The sequence below is a fragment of the Talpa europaea genome, assembly GCF_964194135.1.
Source record: "Talpa europaea genome assembly, chromosome: 2".
Lineage (NCBI taxonomy): Eukaryota > Metazoa > Chordata > Mammalia > Eulipotyphla > Talpidae > Talpa > Talpa europaea.
This window is the reverse complement of record NC_140068.1, coordinates 102311678-102328180: the sequence shown is the minus strand read 5'-3', so window position 1 is coordinate 102328180 and position 16503 is coordinate 102311678. Positions and strand designations below refer to the sequence as shown.

Here is a 16503-nt window from a genome sequence, read left to right as displayed (position 1 = left end):
GTCTCTTTTTACCTTTTTGAGTTTGAAATCTGTTTTATCTGATATAACTGTTACTACCTTCTATTTTGGTCCATTTGCTTGTAGGATTGTTTTCCATCCTTTTACTTTGAGCCTATTTTTATCTTTTGTACTTAAATGTGTTTCCTGGAGACAGCAAAAGGTTGGGTTTTATTTCTTAACCCAGCTGGTGACTCTGTGTATTTTTATTGAAGAGTTTAATTCATTTACATTTAGAGTTAATATTGATAGGTTAGCGTCTGTATTTGCCATTGTTTATCTTTCCTCTGATTTTATTTATTTATTTATTTTTTAAAATATTTATTTATTTATACAAGCACTGGGTACAGTCAAAAGCTCGGGAGGGTGAGAGAATTCACCAGAGCCAGAGCAGGGAGAAGAACAGGCAGACTGATGAAGTACACTGCTGAGGGGATTGACCCAGTGCTGCAGAAGCTGTGGGCAGCTTCGCAACCCAGTGTTCAACCACTGTACCTGGGGAGGCCCTATTTATTTATTATTTTAATAACTTTTTTTTGGCCTTGTTTCATTGTTATTCATCCCTCTGTTTGTTCTGGCTTTAGGACTCCTTGTAGTACTTTTTGGAGTGGGGTTTAGTCGTAATGAAATTCCAGAGTTTCTGTTTGTCTGAGAAGGTCCTTATTCTTTCTTCATAGAGGAAGGAGAGCTTTGCAGGATAGAGTATTCTTGGTTGGCATTTGTTGTCCTGGAGTCTGTTGACTATGTCCCTCCACTCTCTCCTTGCCCAGAGTGTTTTTTCAGAGAAGTCTGATTTCAGTCTGATTGGTTTTCCTTTGTATGTTATCTGTTTCTTTCCTCTTGTCAGCTTCATTATTTTTTCTTTGTCTTGGATTCTTGGGAGCTTTACTATTATGTGTCTTGCAGCATTTATCCTTTCATCATGGAAGTTTGGTGTTCTTCTTGCTTCTTGTATGTCTATTTTCAGCTCCTTCATGTTTGGGAAATTCTCTTCAATTATTTCTTTGAATATTTTCTCTGTTCCCATGTTTCTCTCCTCTCCTTCTTGGATTCCTATAACTCTAATATTTCCTTTCCTCATGGAGTCAGATAGTTTCCAAAGTTTTTCTTCAGTCTTTTTCATTTGTACTTCTCTTTCCTTTTCTGTTTTGGTTCTTTTTATTTCTGTGTCTTTGAGAGTGCTTATTTGTTTTTCCATTTCATCTATTCTGTTATCACTGCTTTTCCCAGCGTTTTTTAGCTCTTCCGTTAATCCTTTGAGCTTCTGCATTTCCTTCATTTCCCTCTTTAGGGACTCAATTTCATTCTTCTGAGCATTGTATTCCTTAATGACTTCTGTCAGTTTTTCATCACGGCAATTTTAAATTCTCTTTCTGGAAGGCTCAGAAGTTCTTCCAAGTTACTGTTGTTGCAATCTGGTGTGTGGTTTTCTTTTTGTGGTGTGTCTTTTTCCTGAGGAGTAGCTAGGTTGCATGTAGTTTTTCTTTTCCCTGCTGCCTGTTTTCTAATTTGCCCTATGCATTGGGACACTGTGTCACTGGTACAGGCCAGCATATTTTGGTGTGCTCTTTCTGGGATTTCGGAAACTGGAGGTCCAATCGAGTCACATACTGTTATGCCAGAAGTCCAGTGAGGCAGTGGTACTTTGAGTATGTTAATGGTCACTATCACAGAATATTTCCTTCTGTGTTTGTTTAATTCCAAAGTTGTGTCTTGAAGTCCCACAGACTTCCCTGGAGGTGGGGCACCTGGATTGTACTCTGGGCTCCAGATTGCTGGATCCCCCTCTGGGATCCAACTCCCTGCCAGGCAGAACCAGGCTTGTGGGGGACTTCAGCTCACCTCTGGCTGTGCGGGGAGCCTTCTTCTGATCTCAAGCAGTCTTTATTGAAGGAAGGTCCCTATTCTAAAATGGTGAGTTGGAGATGCACTTTCCTGTGCATGTGGTCTGCCCCAGCCATGGGTGCCTGATCCCCCTCTGGGTTCAGACTGTTGGCCAGAAGGGCCCTGGCATGGGTTGACTTCCCGGATCACATCTGGCTGTGTGGGGAGCCTTCTCCCAGTCTCAAGCAGTCTTTATTGAAGGAAGGTCCCTATTCTAAAATGGCAAGTTGGAGACTCATTTTCCTGCGTGCACAGTCTGCTCAGCCTTGGGTGCCTATCCCCCTGTGGGCTCTGACTGCTAGCCAGGTGGGTCCTAGCATGGGGTGACTTCCGGGCTCACCTCTGGCTGCACAGGGAGCATTCTCCTGGTCTCAAGCAGTCTTTATTGAAGGAAGGTTCCCATTCTAAAATCAGCACATCCTTAATTAATGATAAAAACCCAAGTCAAGGACCTCCCCTGGTAGCACAGCAGATGAGTGCTGGGCTACAAAGTTGTCCGCAGCCTCTCTGCAGCACTGGTTCGATCCCCGACCACCAGCGAGGGTCCTACATGGTGCACAGACCTCTCCTGCAGCACCCGCTGCTCCCTTCAGCAGTGTGTTTTGTCAGTCTGCCTATTCTATTCCCTGCTCTGTCTCTGGAGAATTCTCTCACTCTCCTGAGCTTCTTACTGTGCCCAGTGCTTGTATAAATAAATAAATAAATAGATAAATAAACAAACAAACAAACAAACAAACAAACAAATAAATAAATAAATCTTAAAAAAAAAACAAGTCAAAACCTTGTACATTTTCTAAATAGTCCCATAAGTCTGAATCTAATTACAAAATCTCTGTAATGTCCCATTAGATCAAAAGACATGACACATACCTTACTTATCAGTTCTTAATAGTTTTTTCAGAACAACAGAAGGAATATTTTCATGGATAGTACCTGAGGATAAATCTTAAAAAGGACAAACATCCCATCACAGGATCCAGAAGAAAAGCAGCAAGACCAGGAGAGATGCGTGTCCTCAGCTGGGACTGGAGTGTCCCCTCCAGGACTCATCCTGACACTGGACAGGGGGACATGGGACATGCTCCTGGGGTCCAGTGCCAGGTCACACAGGAGGGCACGTGGGGATGTGGGCTAGGAAGCAACACAGGGGCGATGTAAGAGTGCACACATTTGACTACTCAGCTCCACACACATGATTAACACACATTTAAACAACCAAACAACACAATTTTATGTTTTTTAACCACTAAGAGAAAGCTTCCTTTACATGTCTCCAAAACAGACAGCCCCAATCTTTTTTTTTTTTAAAGATTTATTTATTTATTTATTTATACAAGCACTGGGTACACTCAGAAGTGCAGGATGGTGAGAGAATTCACCAGAGCCAGAGCGGAAAATGGACCCACGAAGTACACTGCTGAGGGGAGCACTGGGTGGCAGGAGAGGTCTGTGCACCATGTGGGACCCTTGCCTGGTGGCCGGGGATTGAACCAGCACTGCAGAGGCTGCGGGCAGTTTCGCTACCCAGTGCTCAACCACTGCACCACCGGAGTGGCCCAATCTTTGTATCTATATTTCTTATTTCTCAAGTTCAGTCACAGTTCAATTGTTTATCTGTTACCCAAAAAATATATCATAAACGTAAGGTATTCTTCAGCACCTGCATTCCTCAGCACAAGCTCAAGTTGGATAAATTCCAGTTAGTTTAGGACACAAATTCATAGCTCATTCCCTTACTTGTCAAAAACAGTAGGAAAATCCCTTGAAATATTTTCTTTTTTTTTTTCTTTTTTTTTTTTTAATTTTTTTTTTTTTTTTTATAGAGGCATGCTTTTTATTTATTTGTTTGCTGGTTTGTTTGTTTGTTTTGTTTATACATGCACTGGGTACAGTCAGAAGCACGGGAGGGTGAGAGAATTCACCAGAGCCAGAGCGGGGAGCAGAGCAGGCAGAAGCACCGAAGTACACTGCTGAGGGGAGCAGCGGGCGGCAGGAGAGGTCTGCGCGCCATGTGGGACCCTCCTCCGGTGGCCGGGGAGCAGCCGGGGATCGAACCGGCGCCGCAGAGGCCGCGCGCAGTTTCGCAACCCAGCGCTCAACCGCTGCGCCACCGGGGAGGCCCCTGAAATATTTTCTTTATGAAAAGAGAAACGATGTCCCATGGTAAAGTTCTTCCTACCCCAAACAGATTCAAATCCATCAATTTTACCATCTGTGGCCTCAGCACAAGGCCTGACCTGACCATACTCACAGACAGGGCAATAAATAGGTGTTGGAAGAGTCCATACTCAGTTCCATACTCACAATGTATATACTGCTTATTTTTAAATATCAAGTAAAATCTTCCTTTACAAGTGAAAAAGTGTTCACCTTTTTCCAAAATGAAGGGACAGACAGCCCCAATTTTTGTATCTAACATGCCATATTAGGTATTTTTCAAACTTGCTCACAATATCTTTATCTATTCTGTTTTTTTAAAAGATTTATTTATTTATACATACAAGAACTAGGGTACAGGCCAGAGGTGTGGAGGGTAAGAGGACTCACCAGAGACTGAGTGGGGAGCAGAACAGGTAGATTAACTGAAATACACTGCTGAGGGGAGCAGCAGGAGAGACAGGAGAGGTCTGCTGTGCCATGGGGGTAGCTCCCTGCCTTGGGCTAGTAGTTGTACTGCAGTGGCTGCAGATAGCTTCATAGTGCTGTGCTTAAGCCCTTGCACCACTAAGGTGGCCCCTTTATCTATTCTGTTACCCAAAACTATATTATAAACAAACTGCATCAACTTGTATAAAAGCACAAGGGAAGATGACAAATGAAGACAATGGGTAATAAATACAAATTAACACACACAAGAGAAATTGTTAAAACTATTACACACCATTATGATGTCTGACTCCTCCCCACTCACCCTTCATGTCTTCTCCTCCCACCAGAACCACATTAGTTTCCCGTGAGGGAGGAATCACACCTTCCTCCCTGCAGGTCTGGTGCTCAGGATCCTACTTCCTCTGGCAGCTGTGGTTCCAGTGCCCCTTTGCCTCAGTATGTGGAAGGACCGTGTCAGCACAGGGACACCTGGAGCTCAAGTCATAGCACCCCAAGTCACCCCAAGTCTGAAAGTCTCTTCTTCATTCTCATCTTAATTCAAGGAGCTGTTCTCTCCTTTCTAAATGGTGTTGACACAAAAGAAGAACCAGATCCTTCTCCTGAGGTCACCAAATTAACACACCACAAGTTTATCACTGGTCATAGAAATTCATCAGGTTTGATAAAATTAAGTGTATTTCATCCATTCCAGAGTAGGAAGCAGAATATTAGGCTCCTCTAAAAGTCTCCCATTTCCCCAAATGTTTTGAAAGTAGATGTTTTCTGGTCAGATAATCCAGACCTTAAAATTAGATCTGGAGACCCTCCATCAGGCTCTAGGTTCCTCCAAACAAAGTCAAGTTGGACAAAGTAAACTCCAATTAATTTAAGAGAATCATTCAGAGCTCATCCCCTTTCATGTCCTAAGAGCATAAAATCCCTAGTAAAAATTTTCTTGACCAAATGAAAAATGATTTCCCATGGAAAAATATACCCTACCCTAAGTGGGTTCAAAGTTATGTCTAAACACAAGGCCTGACCTGACTGTTCTCTCAGCCACGGCCCAGGAATCTGCACCCAGAGCAGGAAGACGAGACTCCAGCATCCGGGACTTGCTCACAGGTTTGTCATCAGGGAACCTGCAGCCCCAAGAAGAGCCCAGGGCAGGTCTGGGCAGGGAGGGGCCTCATGGGGACATGGTCTCAGGGGTGCAGGGGAGGAGCGGGGCTTCAGGCCCTGGGGGAGCCCCATCCACACCAGAGCCTTAGGGGATCCCCTCCCCTGGGGGACTCACAGGATCCCCCAGAGAAGGATTGTTCATGGGCCCAGAGGGCTTCTTGGGCCCAGTCTCCAGGGGGCAGAGGGTCATGAACACGTACCCAAAATAACAGATGAAGTATGGAAGAAGGGTCCCAGAGAACGACTCAGGAGGGAAGGAGAAGATGTGGGAGCCATCATTCATGTCATAGAAGGAGATGTCCCCGTGAGCATAGTCCAGGAAAACCCCCACCCTGCGGGGAATCTGCCTAAGGGATAGTGGAGTAGGAGGGTCAGTAAAGGCTTGGAAAACATTACTGTATCGGCCAATAACCCATTTCCCTTTCAGTGGGGATGGAGCACTGTATCTATTTTTCTCATCTTTCCTCCAGACTCCCAGTGCCCACTCAGTTCTGTTTGTGTTCCTGACCTCCACTTCCCAGTAACAGCGCCCTGATGTGATGCCTTCAAGACCCCAAACACTGTATCCTCCTTTTTTTCCATTTTGATAAGTGGTCAGAATCTTCTTATCAGGATACAGGAAAATTCCACGAGGGCAAGAACCTGGATCCAGAGTGACAGGCCCTGCAGAGAGAGAACACATATGCCAGCCTGACATACAAAGGCACACACCTCCTTACCCCAGATACTCAGATTTATGGGGAGAGGGATATGTTCCCTGAAATGATAGCCTGGTGACCCCAGCCCACAGCCCCCAAGCAGGAAAATGAGCCACAAGATTATTGGGTGTCAAATATGTCACAGGACCCCTGGGGACCTGCATGTACCCCAAGGACTAAGGACCCCCTTCAGCACCCATGACAAGTCACGGACCAGCCCAGCTGTGTGACATCACAGCGGCACCCACCCCACCCCCATGGAGGGTGCAGAGTCTGTGTCCACACAGGGAACAGAAAGAAAGGCCAGAAACTGAGCAGCCCCAGAGAGAACAGAGTCACTCACAGGCCCGGAACTTCTCCTTCCTCCAGTCTGTAAGAGACACACATGTCACGTGAGGGACTCTAGATACTCACACATCAGGGCCCACACCTACTTTTCTATAAGACAGTGACACAGAGTTCACAGGGGAAAATATTTGGAAACATTTAGTTGATGCATTTAACTTTTAGATTTATACACACATACACTGATGTTATGCTGCAAATTTCCCATGATTTAAGATATAAGGCTTAATACTCAGGGGTGAGAGGCCGGATACCAACTGAACAGAAAGGTCTTTACCCAGATACAACCATCAAATTATACTTTTTAAGTCACCAGTCACAGACATATTCTGGAAACTAGGTTTTCTTGAACAGGTTCCATGGAGATGAAATGCTCAGGATTGTGTGTGCTTATGAAGAACTAACAGACCTGGATGTGCTGCTTCTCTCTGAACCACAGGGCTTAGAGCTACAACCAGCCCAGGCCTGTGTGTGGCCTGAAGTTCCTGCCTCCTGGGGCAGCAAAGGCCTGAGGAAGCCTGGAGACGTGGGGACTGGTGGGCAGAGTTTTCCCTCTGATTGTGAATATATCTGTTTGTCAAACAAGGGGAGAGACAGAGAGTGAGAGAGAGAGAGAGAGAGAGAGACTGACACAATGTGACTGAGCTGCACATGTGGGTGACTGACATGAGTGAGGAGACAAAGGACACTCAACAGAGGTCCCTGCCCACTCATGATGGGGTGGAGATGGTTCTAGGGGGAGAGAGACATGCAGAGTAGGTAACATGGACACATACTGAGAGGACCAAACACTAGTGACAACTTTCTACAGTTTCATGTGTGGCGGAAACAAAACCCTCCTTGTAGACAGAGAAGAACACAAACACATTGCATTGACACAACTATTTGCTTCAAGAAGAACCCAGAAAGAGGGAAACTTCAAAGTAAAACCTTTCTCTATAAGCAGAATAATGACTTCAAAGATGTCCATGTCCTCATCCCATGACCCTGTAATCATGTGTCCTTGACAGAGGAAAGAGAAACCTGCAGGAGGGACAGAGACGGACCTGGAAACAGGGATGTTTGATGACCATAAGGGAGAACCAATCACATGAGCCTTAACAGCTGTGACCCTGCACCTGTGCTCAGAGACAGTCACATGGTGACAGCAGCAGGGCCATAAAGAGGTGGCATGGCAGGCAGTGTAGACAGAGGAAGGGGTCCCCAGTCAATGCAGGGGGCCCTAGATCCTGGGAGAGGAAGTGGCTCCTGGAAGGAAGGAGCTGCCAGACCCTGGAGTTAGTCCCAGGACGTGATTTCAGGTGTCTGCCCTGCAGGCGTGTGAGATGATAAACTGTGTGGGTGAAGCAGCTCAGGATGTGGTGACATGTGTCAACAGCAGCTGGAGCTCTGATGCCCCATGTCAGGGCCCAGGCAGCGTGAGCAGGGCCTGGCAGGGGAGGGTATGGAATGAGCACCAGGACCCCATGATGCACATGGACACATGAGGACCCTAAAGTGTCACCTGCATTGGGGGGTGATGGAGGGAGAGTGAGGGGCCTGGAGAGCAGGGAATGAGGGAAGGATGGGTGAGGAGAGCAGGCCAAGGACATGGGACAGGAGGAAGGAACCAGAAGTTTCATCAACTTGCTGACCAGAGACAGACACAGACCCTGACTCTGCTGGGGAGGGAGGGTCACCCACAAGCCCTAATGACCAGACGGGATGTGCCTGCCCCCCTCAGCATGTGCCACACATGATCACAGACCAGTGGCCCCAGGGGAGCCCCTGAAATGACTGAAAGGGGAGCAGACTCCTCTCCCCCAGAGCCCCAAGGCCATGTCATCCCCCACCCCACACCTGGCTGGGAAGGAGGAAGCAGGTCATTCCCCAACACTCAGGTGAGACACAACAAGACTCTGAGGCTGTCAGAGGAGAGCGTGCATTTCTGGAATCTGTGAGGAGAGAGGGGGAAAGAAGAGAATCCAGGATCCACATTTATAGGAATAAGGAGCAACATCTTCTTGTGCACACTGTGTATAAATATGTGACACCAGCCACACCTGCACAAGCTCACTCAGAGTGTAACAGGGTGGTTCCTAGGAAAAAGAGGTTCTAGGTTTCCTGCCACACCCAAGGGAGGGTGGAGCTGAGCAGGAAGAAGAAGCTGCAGAGGAGACTGCAAAGGAAGGAAGCAGGATGGAGCCAGAAGGAGACCTGGAGGAGACACATGGAGCAGAGAGATATGTGAAGAAACTGCGCTTGCCTTTTGGTCATAGATTAGGTGACACAGATGTGGGTGAGACTTGTATGGGAGGTGACAAGGCAGTTTTTGTCATGATTATGATTTTGCTCTTTTCCTCCCAGACATGTCTGGTTGTTTCTGATCCTTTTCTCAGAAAAGGATCAGATAAGAAACAAGATCCATAAAATCTTGATAAGAAACAATATCTTGATAAGAAAAAAGATCTTGATAAGAAACAAGATCAGGGCCTCCCTGGTGGTGCAAGTGGTTAAGCACCGCACTATGAAGCAATGTGTAGGCTCAACAGCATGAGTTCGATCCCTGGCCAGGGAGATACCCACATTGTGCAGCAGACCTCTCCTGTCTCACCTGCTGCTCCCCTCAGCAGTGTATTTCAGTCAAAGTGTTTGTTCTGTTCCCCACTCTGTCTCTGGTGAATCCTCTTACCCCCAGCATCTCTGGCCTGTATCCCAGTTCTTGTATGCATAAATAAATAAATCTTTTTTTTTTTAAAAAAGAAAAGAAACAAGATCACATGCAATGAGTGGATGGCATATATATGACCTCTTTGTAAAAAAAGGGAGATTTTAAATTTACTTGTTTTTGCTGAGATGTTAGTTGATATCCAGCTCTAATGTTCTACATCACACTTCTTCATACAACACTGAAAAAGAGGGCGTGGAGGAGAACAGGAACAGGAACAGTAGGAAAAAATGTAGAAAATCCAGTGGCATTTAATGTGAGACACAGAGGGCCCAGTACTGTGTATGTACTGACTGTTCTAGTCAGTTAATTTTTGTAGCAAAATCTTAAGTAAAAAATTTTTGTTAAATTTCACAAATAATACGAGATCACACAAGTATCCACCTGTGAATCTGTCAATATCAAAATGTTGATTCTAGTATATTAATGTGTTTCATTCAAACACGTCATTATTTTTGCATGCCAAAGGAAAGTTAATGTTAAAATGCATGAGACATGAACTCAGCAGAGGCTAGAATGATGGTAAAGATGAGTCTGTGGTCCTCACTGTGTAGAAATGAGTCCCCAGGAGAATCAGGGAGACTCTCAGTAGGGTCCTCACACTCCTGGTCCCAAGACCCTTCCCCTACAACCGCCCTCTCTTGGCTCAGGGTCTATGTCCAGGACCATAAACAAACCCTGGAGCAGGGAAAGGGCATGTGACTCAGGCTCAGGAGGCTCAGATCTCCTTCACCAGGCTCTCTGATATTCCCTGCAGGACCCAGCGCAGACCCTGCCCTGGGGTTACAGGGGAGCTCAATTGAGAGGCAACACAATTAGATGGTCGCCTCAATAATGATTTTTAAAGTGTAGCTTTATCTGAAGTACTTCAAAAGGCCCACTGTGTTTCATTCCCAAGCCTTGCACAATGTCTGCACAGCACAGATTCAAATGGTGACTGTGCCCCAAAACCTCTAGAAGGCTCTTCTCCCACACACCCCTCTCCTTCCTTCCCCTCTCTCTCTCCATCCAGACTTTTCTTTCAAATTTCACCTTTGTTCTTTGGAAATGGATTATAACCATTTTAGGTTTGTTCTTTTCCAGTCTGCATAGTTGCCTCTTAAAAAAAACAAAAACAAAAAAAAACCTAAACAATAGCAACCATGAGACTGTCAGACAGAATTCTCCTTAAAAAAATGATGGTTCTGAAAAATCATACATTGTTTTTCTTGTTACGAAGACATAAAAAGTACACACACACACACACACACACACACAAACTGGATTTTACACATAGTTTCAGAACTTTCACAGGCCTCTTCCCAAGAGTCATAAACACCCAGAAGCTCTGACCAGACTCAGAACACCTTCCCTAAACAACGGATTCCTCAGCACCCACAAGGGATTAGAAGAAATCCAGCTTGGACATGAATCAGATCATGCATGAGAAAACAGAGAATCAAGATGAAACAGGAAAAAATACTAGATCCAAAATTGGACTAGATTTTGAATCCAGAAGGATCCATAAACAGGACCCTTTAGCAAGACCTGACTGAAACAGGAATTAGAATGTCCGGAATTTTCGAGAGATCAGCAAAATCCTGAACAACACACCTATCCCTGCTGCAGCATCTCCTCACACTGACCCCCCGACTGTCCTCACCCACAGGAAGGACCAGGTGACAAGGGGTCAGAGGGTGTCCTGAACCCACATGACCTGCAGGGAGGACAGGGCAGGTGGAGGCAGGTCTGTGCTCACAAGGGGGCCTGCAGTTCTCATATGGAGGCACAGAGTGAAGGAAGACCAGGGACCCCAGGTCCTTCCTGGTGGGTGTCCCTAATAGAGAAGGGGCAGAGGGGAGGTTGGGAGGGGTTCCCAGGACCTTCAGGGCCACTCACCTGCATACAGCTGGGCCTTCCTCCAGGCTGAAAGGGAACACACAGGGGAGACCTCAGCACACCAGCTGCTCTTGTGATCCACAGGCCCTGGGTTCCCCCTGTTCTGCAGGTGAGAGTCTCTAGGGAGTGGATGGGAAAGGCTGGAGAGTTCATGACCTCCTGCCCTGTGTAGACTGCAGGGAATGGTGGGAAAACCCCTGGCTCAGGTCAGGAGCCTGTAGGACAGACTGACCCAGCCCTGTCTGTTGCTGCTGTGGGGCTTTGGCCAAGTCACTGCATGGTTCTGGCCCTCAATGACTTCAAAGCTCCTGCTTCACCTAATACTCAGTATTCCTAAAAAGGATAAAAAACAGTATATGGGAAGATATTTTTTTAACGGACATATTATTCCATAATTATTACATTCAGTATCTCCTTGGAAATTAATGGGAAGATGAAATAAAAACACAACATGGACATCACACCAGCTCCAGAGTAGAAATGGCCCATCTTCCTCCAAAGCAGTATTTCTAGGGATAAACACTCTCTGGCACATGGAAAGTCTCCTCACCCCATCCCATGCAGGGTCACCCCATCCTCTCCCAGCACTACTGATCAGCATCTTCAGGAGCAGAGAGAACAGACTTTCCTTGGGGTTTTTTGGGGAGAAATGGCAGGAGGAGGTCACAGTCCTAAACTTCAAGAGTCCATTTACTTATAAGATCCCAGAGCAGCTGCTTTACTTCCAGGAACTGACCAAGAACGAGATGCATTGAGGACTAGAAAGCCAGCACCATGGTGGGAAAGTCAGGGCTGCAATGAGACTAATGCAGGAGACTCCAAGGGTCACCACCCACCACGATCCCAAGAATGGGGGGAAAGCAGCACCCAGATCTGGAGCCCATGGAGCAGGGTCCTGTCTCCTACCAGCTCCCACTTCCACCCCAGGGAAGTGTCCACATGTCTGTGCTGAGACAGCAAAGGGGAGGGACCCCTGAGCACAGGGGCCAGGGCCCAGGACACCTGGAGCATCACTCACCAGCCAGGTAATCTGCCTTCCTCTGGTCTGAAAGACAACACAGGGAACAGGTGAGATAAGAACAAGAATGTCTCCTATGAAGGGGACATGGAGAGTTCAGGAGGGAGAGCAGAGCTTACCTAGATCTTCCTGGAGATCCTGTATATGTGCGGAATATTCTGTCCAGGTGTAGCAGGCAGCCTCCACGAGCAGGAGCAACAGCAAGGGCAGGCTCACCAGGAAAGCTGTCTTCCAGGGAGAGGCCCGGGGGAAGAAGGGCTCTGCAGTCAGAGACCCCACAGAAAGGCCATCAGGACACAGCCCAGCCCAGCACACCTGGGGGTGCTGGTCCCACATCTGATACTGCAGGAAGCATGGAGTGGGGGAGCAGCACTGACCTGGGATGACAATGGCCATGGCCTTCTCCTGGCCCAGGACAGGGTTGAGGATGGAGCAGGTCACGTTCCCCACAGAGCTGTCTCTCACCACCAGAACAGCCTCCACACTGAACAGCCCCTCAGTGTCCTGGGCATGGACCTTGGAGAACTTCTGGAACTGCTTCCCACGGGGGTTTCTCCACTGCACCTGGGGTTTCGGGAACCAGCCCGAGGCCGTGCACACCACCCGCATCCCGTCCTCCTCTGGCCCCGAGATGTGCACTTGAGGGGCAGAGCCCACACCTGCAGAGGGAAGATGAGAGCCAGGTGGGGCAGGGCCTCCTGTGCACACCTCCAGGGGAGGCTGTCAAGGTGCACTCTGAGGTATCTGGGGGAGCCCTGGAGCAAGATGATGACCTGACATGTTCATCTCTACCTTTCTACCTATTGTTTTTATAAATATATAAACATGTTCAAATCTTTGTAGAATTATTTTCTTGTTAGAAGAGTACAACTTATAATCCATACACAGCTGCATTTTTCTCATTTCTCACCAACATCTCAGCCTCCATTTGTCAGCTTCTCCTTCTAGTCCATTCTGTTCTGGGTGATTCAATAAAAGTCTCCCATTTGGCAACCCCAGTCTCCAAGGTCCTCTCACCCAGTCTCCCTTCATTCAGGTCACTCCTGACCTGACCTTGAAACCACCTCCATCTTGGGTTGGTCACTTCCCTCTGAGGGTGGCTTGTTGTGACGTGGGCCCCTGCTGAGCCCCTTTCCTGACTTTTCTCCCTGCACCTGATCCTTGAAGGCAGCACAGCCCCAGGGTCCAGTCCTTAAAGCCCTGTCTCATCTCACACACTCTCCCAGGGCATCTTCTCCCTCAGCTTCTATGTCTCCTCATACATCACTTCCAGATGTCACCTCACCAGCCTTTCCATCTTCCTCCCTGAGAGCCTCATCCCTGTTGGTTACATGCTCTTCACACCCAAAACTCTGCATCTGAACTCACGCTGTTGTCTCATGTGAGGTAACTTAGTAATAAAAATGTTCCTAATTCTTCACCCTTCTTCATATCAGGCTCACACTCTGCCATGTACATTTTTACGCACACTCTGACTCTGGGTTCAGTCATGTGACTTCATGTATCTAATGAGAGATCAGCTCATGTGACTCAGCAAAGGTTTAAAGTGCTGGCCCCATGGGTCTTCCCTCTGCCATCTTCACGGAAGGACATTGAGTTCAGGTGGAGCAGGGCCTGTCCTCCCTCAGCCAGGAGCCTGTGACCATTCATGTAAGAAACCCATCCAAGGTCCATATGGTGACATTTTCATCTGACCAAAAAATATAGGAAGTAAGTTCAGTGGAGAGTAGTCAAGTCCATGCCAGGTTAGCTGAAGTCCCCACAGCCCATGTGAGTACAAGTCCATTACTACAGGCCATTGAGAATTTTTTTCTGTGGTTCTTTGTTACACAGCAGCACTATGGTGACAGGCAACTGATACACATTATTAATGTTCCTGATATTAAATACCAAACAGACTCTACAAAGCCTCGGAAGCCTCTGCAATCCCTTCTTCCACTTTAAATTCTGTGACCCAATTCTCCTCATTCACTTAGGTTATTTCCAGACCTCACTTATGGCACCTCCTGTGCATTCACCCACACTGTGTGAATGAGCCCCCCCGCTCCACCCCGTAACTGCAGCCACAACTCCAGATACTGTCCCCGCCCTTGTCCTCCTCACTCCTGCCAGAGTCACATGCTAAGTGCTGCTGTGCTCAAAATCCCCAACAGCTCCACATGCAAACACCACAACATGTGCACCAGGACTCCTCATCTGTGACTCCTCCCCAGCCTCTTCTCTCCGCAGTGCTCACACTTTTTACACCTGTGCCCCCAAGGCCCTACACCCCAATCTAAAGTATCTAACAGCTGATGTCCACAATCACCAGGCTCTGTGAACTACATCATGCTTTCTGCATCTTCTCTGAGGGGCTTTATAGACCCTGTTAAATAAAATGACGTCCCAGTTCAAATATCTACACATATGGAAGTTTTTATGATTACCTTTGGGAGCATTCATCAGCCACCCTTGACCTCTCTGCCATGTACTCACAACATTTTTTTTATGAGAGTATTGTCACCTCACAACACCCTGATCCTCACTCTCTCCCACTAGCCATGAGGACTCCATGTGAGCAGATCACACACCAAACACATGCTCACCCCAGGTCATCCACACAGGCTGTGCCTCCACATAGAAATTCCCTTCCCTGTTATGTACAATATGCCTGTAGCCAACATTGCTGTGTGACATGTAAGGAAGTTGTTAAAGGACAAACTCCAAAGAATTTTTTTTTCACAATGAGGATATTTTCCTTTTTTTGCTTCTTTTACTTTATTTTTATTAAACCTATCATAGCAGACAGATGTGATTTAATCTATTGTGGCAATCCATTCACTGTATATATAAATCAGTCATTATGTTGTATGCCTCACATTACATATGATACATAGTAATTATCTGTCTATAAACTGGGGAGAAACACACACCCACACATCAGATATCTACTCAGCTGTATTCCCACTTCCCTGGAGTCTTTGCTCCCATGGCAGCTGCCTGAGCCACTATTAATTACTGCAACCTCCCCTCAGCCCCAGCCCCACGTTGCTGACTCATCTCCCCTGCTCCTCATCCCTTCTCACTTCAAAATGTCATTTATTCCCTGGTTATTTATTACAATTGCTCTATCTTCCACTACAAATATAAACTCCCAGAGTGAAGAACTTTGTTAGGTTTGCTTTTGTATCCAAGAATTTAGACCAGGGCCAGACATGTAGTAGGTCCCCTGTATATTTACATTTCATAAAACATGAATTAATAAGCCTTTTCTTACTTATAAATGAAATGAAAACTAAATTCCATTGTCTTTATTTTCTCCCCAATTCCAAAACTCCAGGACTCTAAGATATTTAACATGTCACCAACCTGCCACCTGCAGCTCCAAGGTGGCTTGCCCATGGAAGACTCTGTTGCTGAAGAAGCAGGTGTACAGCCCGTTGTCAGCAGCCTGGACCTTGTGGATGCGCACAGCAGCCTTCCCCTCACTGAGGGATCCCCCCACCAGTGAGGTCCTCCCTTTGTACTGGGCCATAAGCTCCTCATTCCACTCCTGTTGGTCTAGATAGGTGAACACTGAATCCAAGTTATTGGTCCGGAGCCACCTCAACTCCATGTTCTCTGCACTCATGACCGGGTCCAGGAAGCAGGGCAGTGTGGCATCCTCGCCCAGCTCTGCCACTATGGGGTGTGGGGGGCCAAGCACACGGAAGCTCTCTGTGAACACAGACATGGGAGTTAGAAAGGCTGAGAGACACAGTCATATGACGGAACACACACCATCACTGGGGGAGGCCCGGGCAGGCTGAGGGAAGGTGTCTAATGAGCAGACAGCTTGTTACAGGGCAAACCCAGATATAAAATGGGATTTCCTGACTGTGAGTCCTCACCTGCATGCTTAAAAGGGGACTTATGAATGCTTAACTGCAGACACACACAAAAGGTTGATAAAAGGTTTATTTACAAGGGAAGGGGAACTGGGCAAATGAATAACTTAGGGAGAACCAGAGGGAGATATGTTCATAAATGCATCCTCCCCATTCTGTTGACCTGGAATCCCAATGACCCCCTGAGCTGGCAAATACCTAGCACGCCTCGTGGCCAAGAGGGCGACCTCTAGCCACATGGCCAGTTAAATACCCAAACCTAGAGCCTAGTTGCTAAACCTTACCCTCAGGCCCTGGCAACCTTCCCTTGGTGATCATGGGATTTGTAGTTCCCAGTGTCAT

At 47.0% G+C, this 16503-nt stretch overlaps 1 protein-coding gene across 1 annotated transcript; it reads right to left on the bottom strand.

The window, feature by feature from the left end:
* Positions 1–5734: 5734 nt before the first annotated feature.
* Positions 5735–16007, bottom strand: LOC311167613 (butyrophilin subfamily 1 member A1-like; the record flags this gene model as incomplete). Its single annotated transcript, XM_084228693.1, has 6 exons — positions 5735–6312; positions 11278–11304; positions 12296–12322; positions 12415–12555; positions 12673–12954; positions 15644–16007. 6 exons carry the CDS (start codon positions 16005–16007, stop codon positions 5735–5737), a joined length of 1419 nt encoding a protein of 472 aa, XP_084084819.1.
* Positions 16008–16503: the final 496 nt, after the last annotated feature.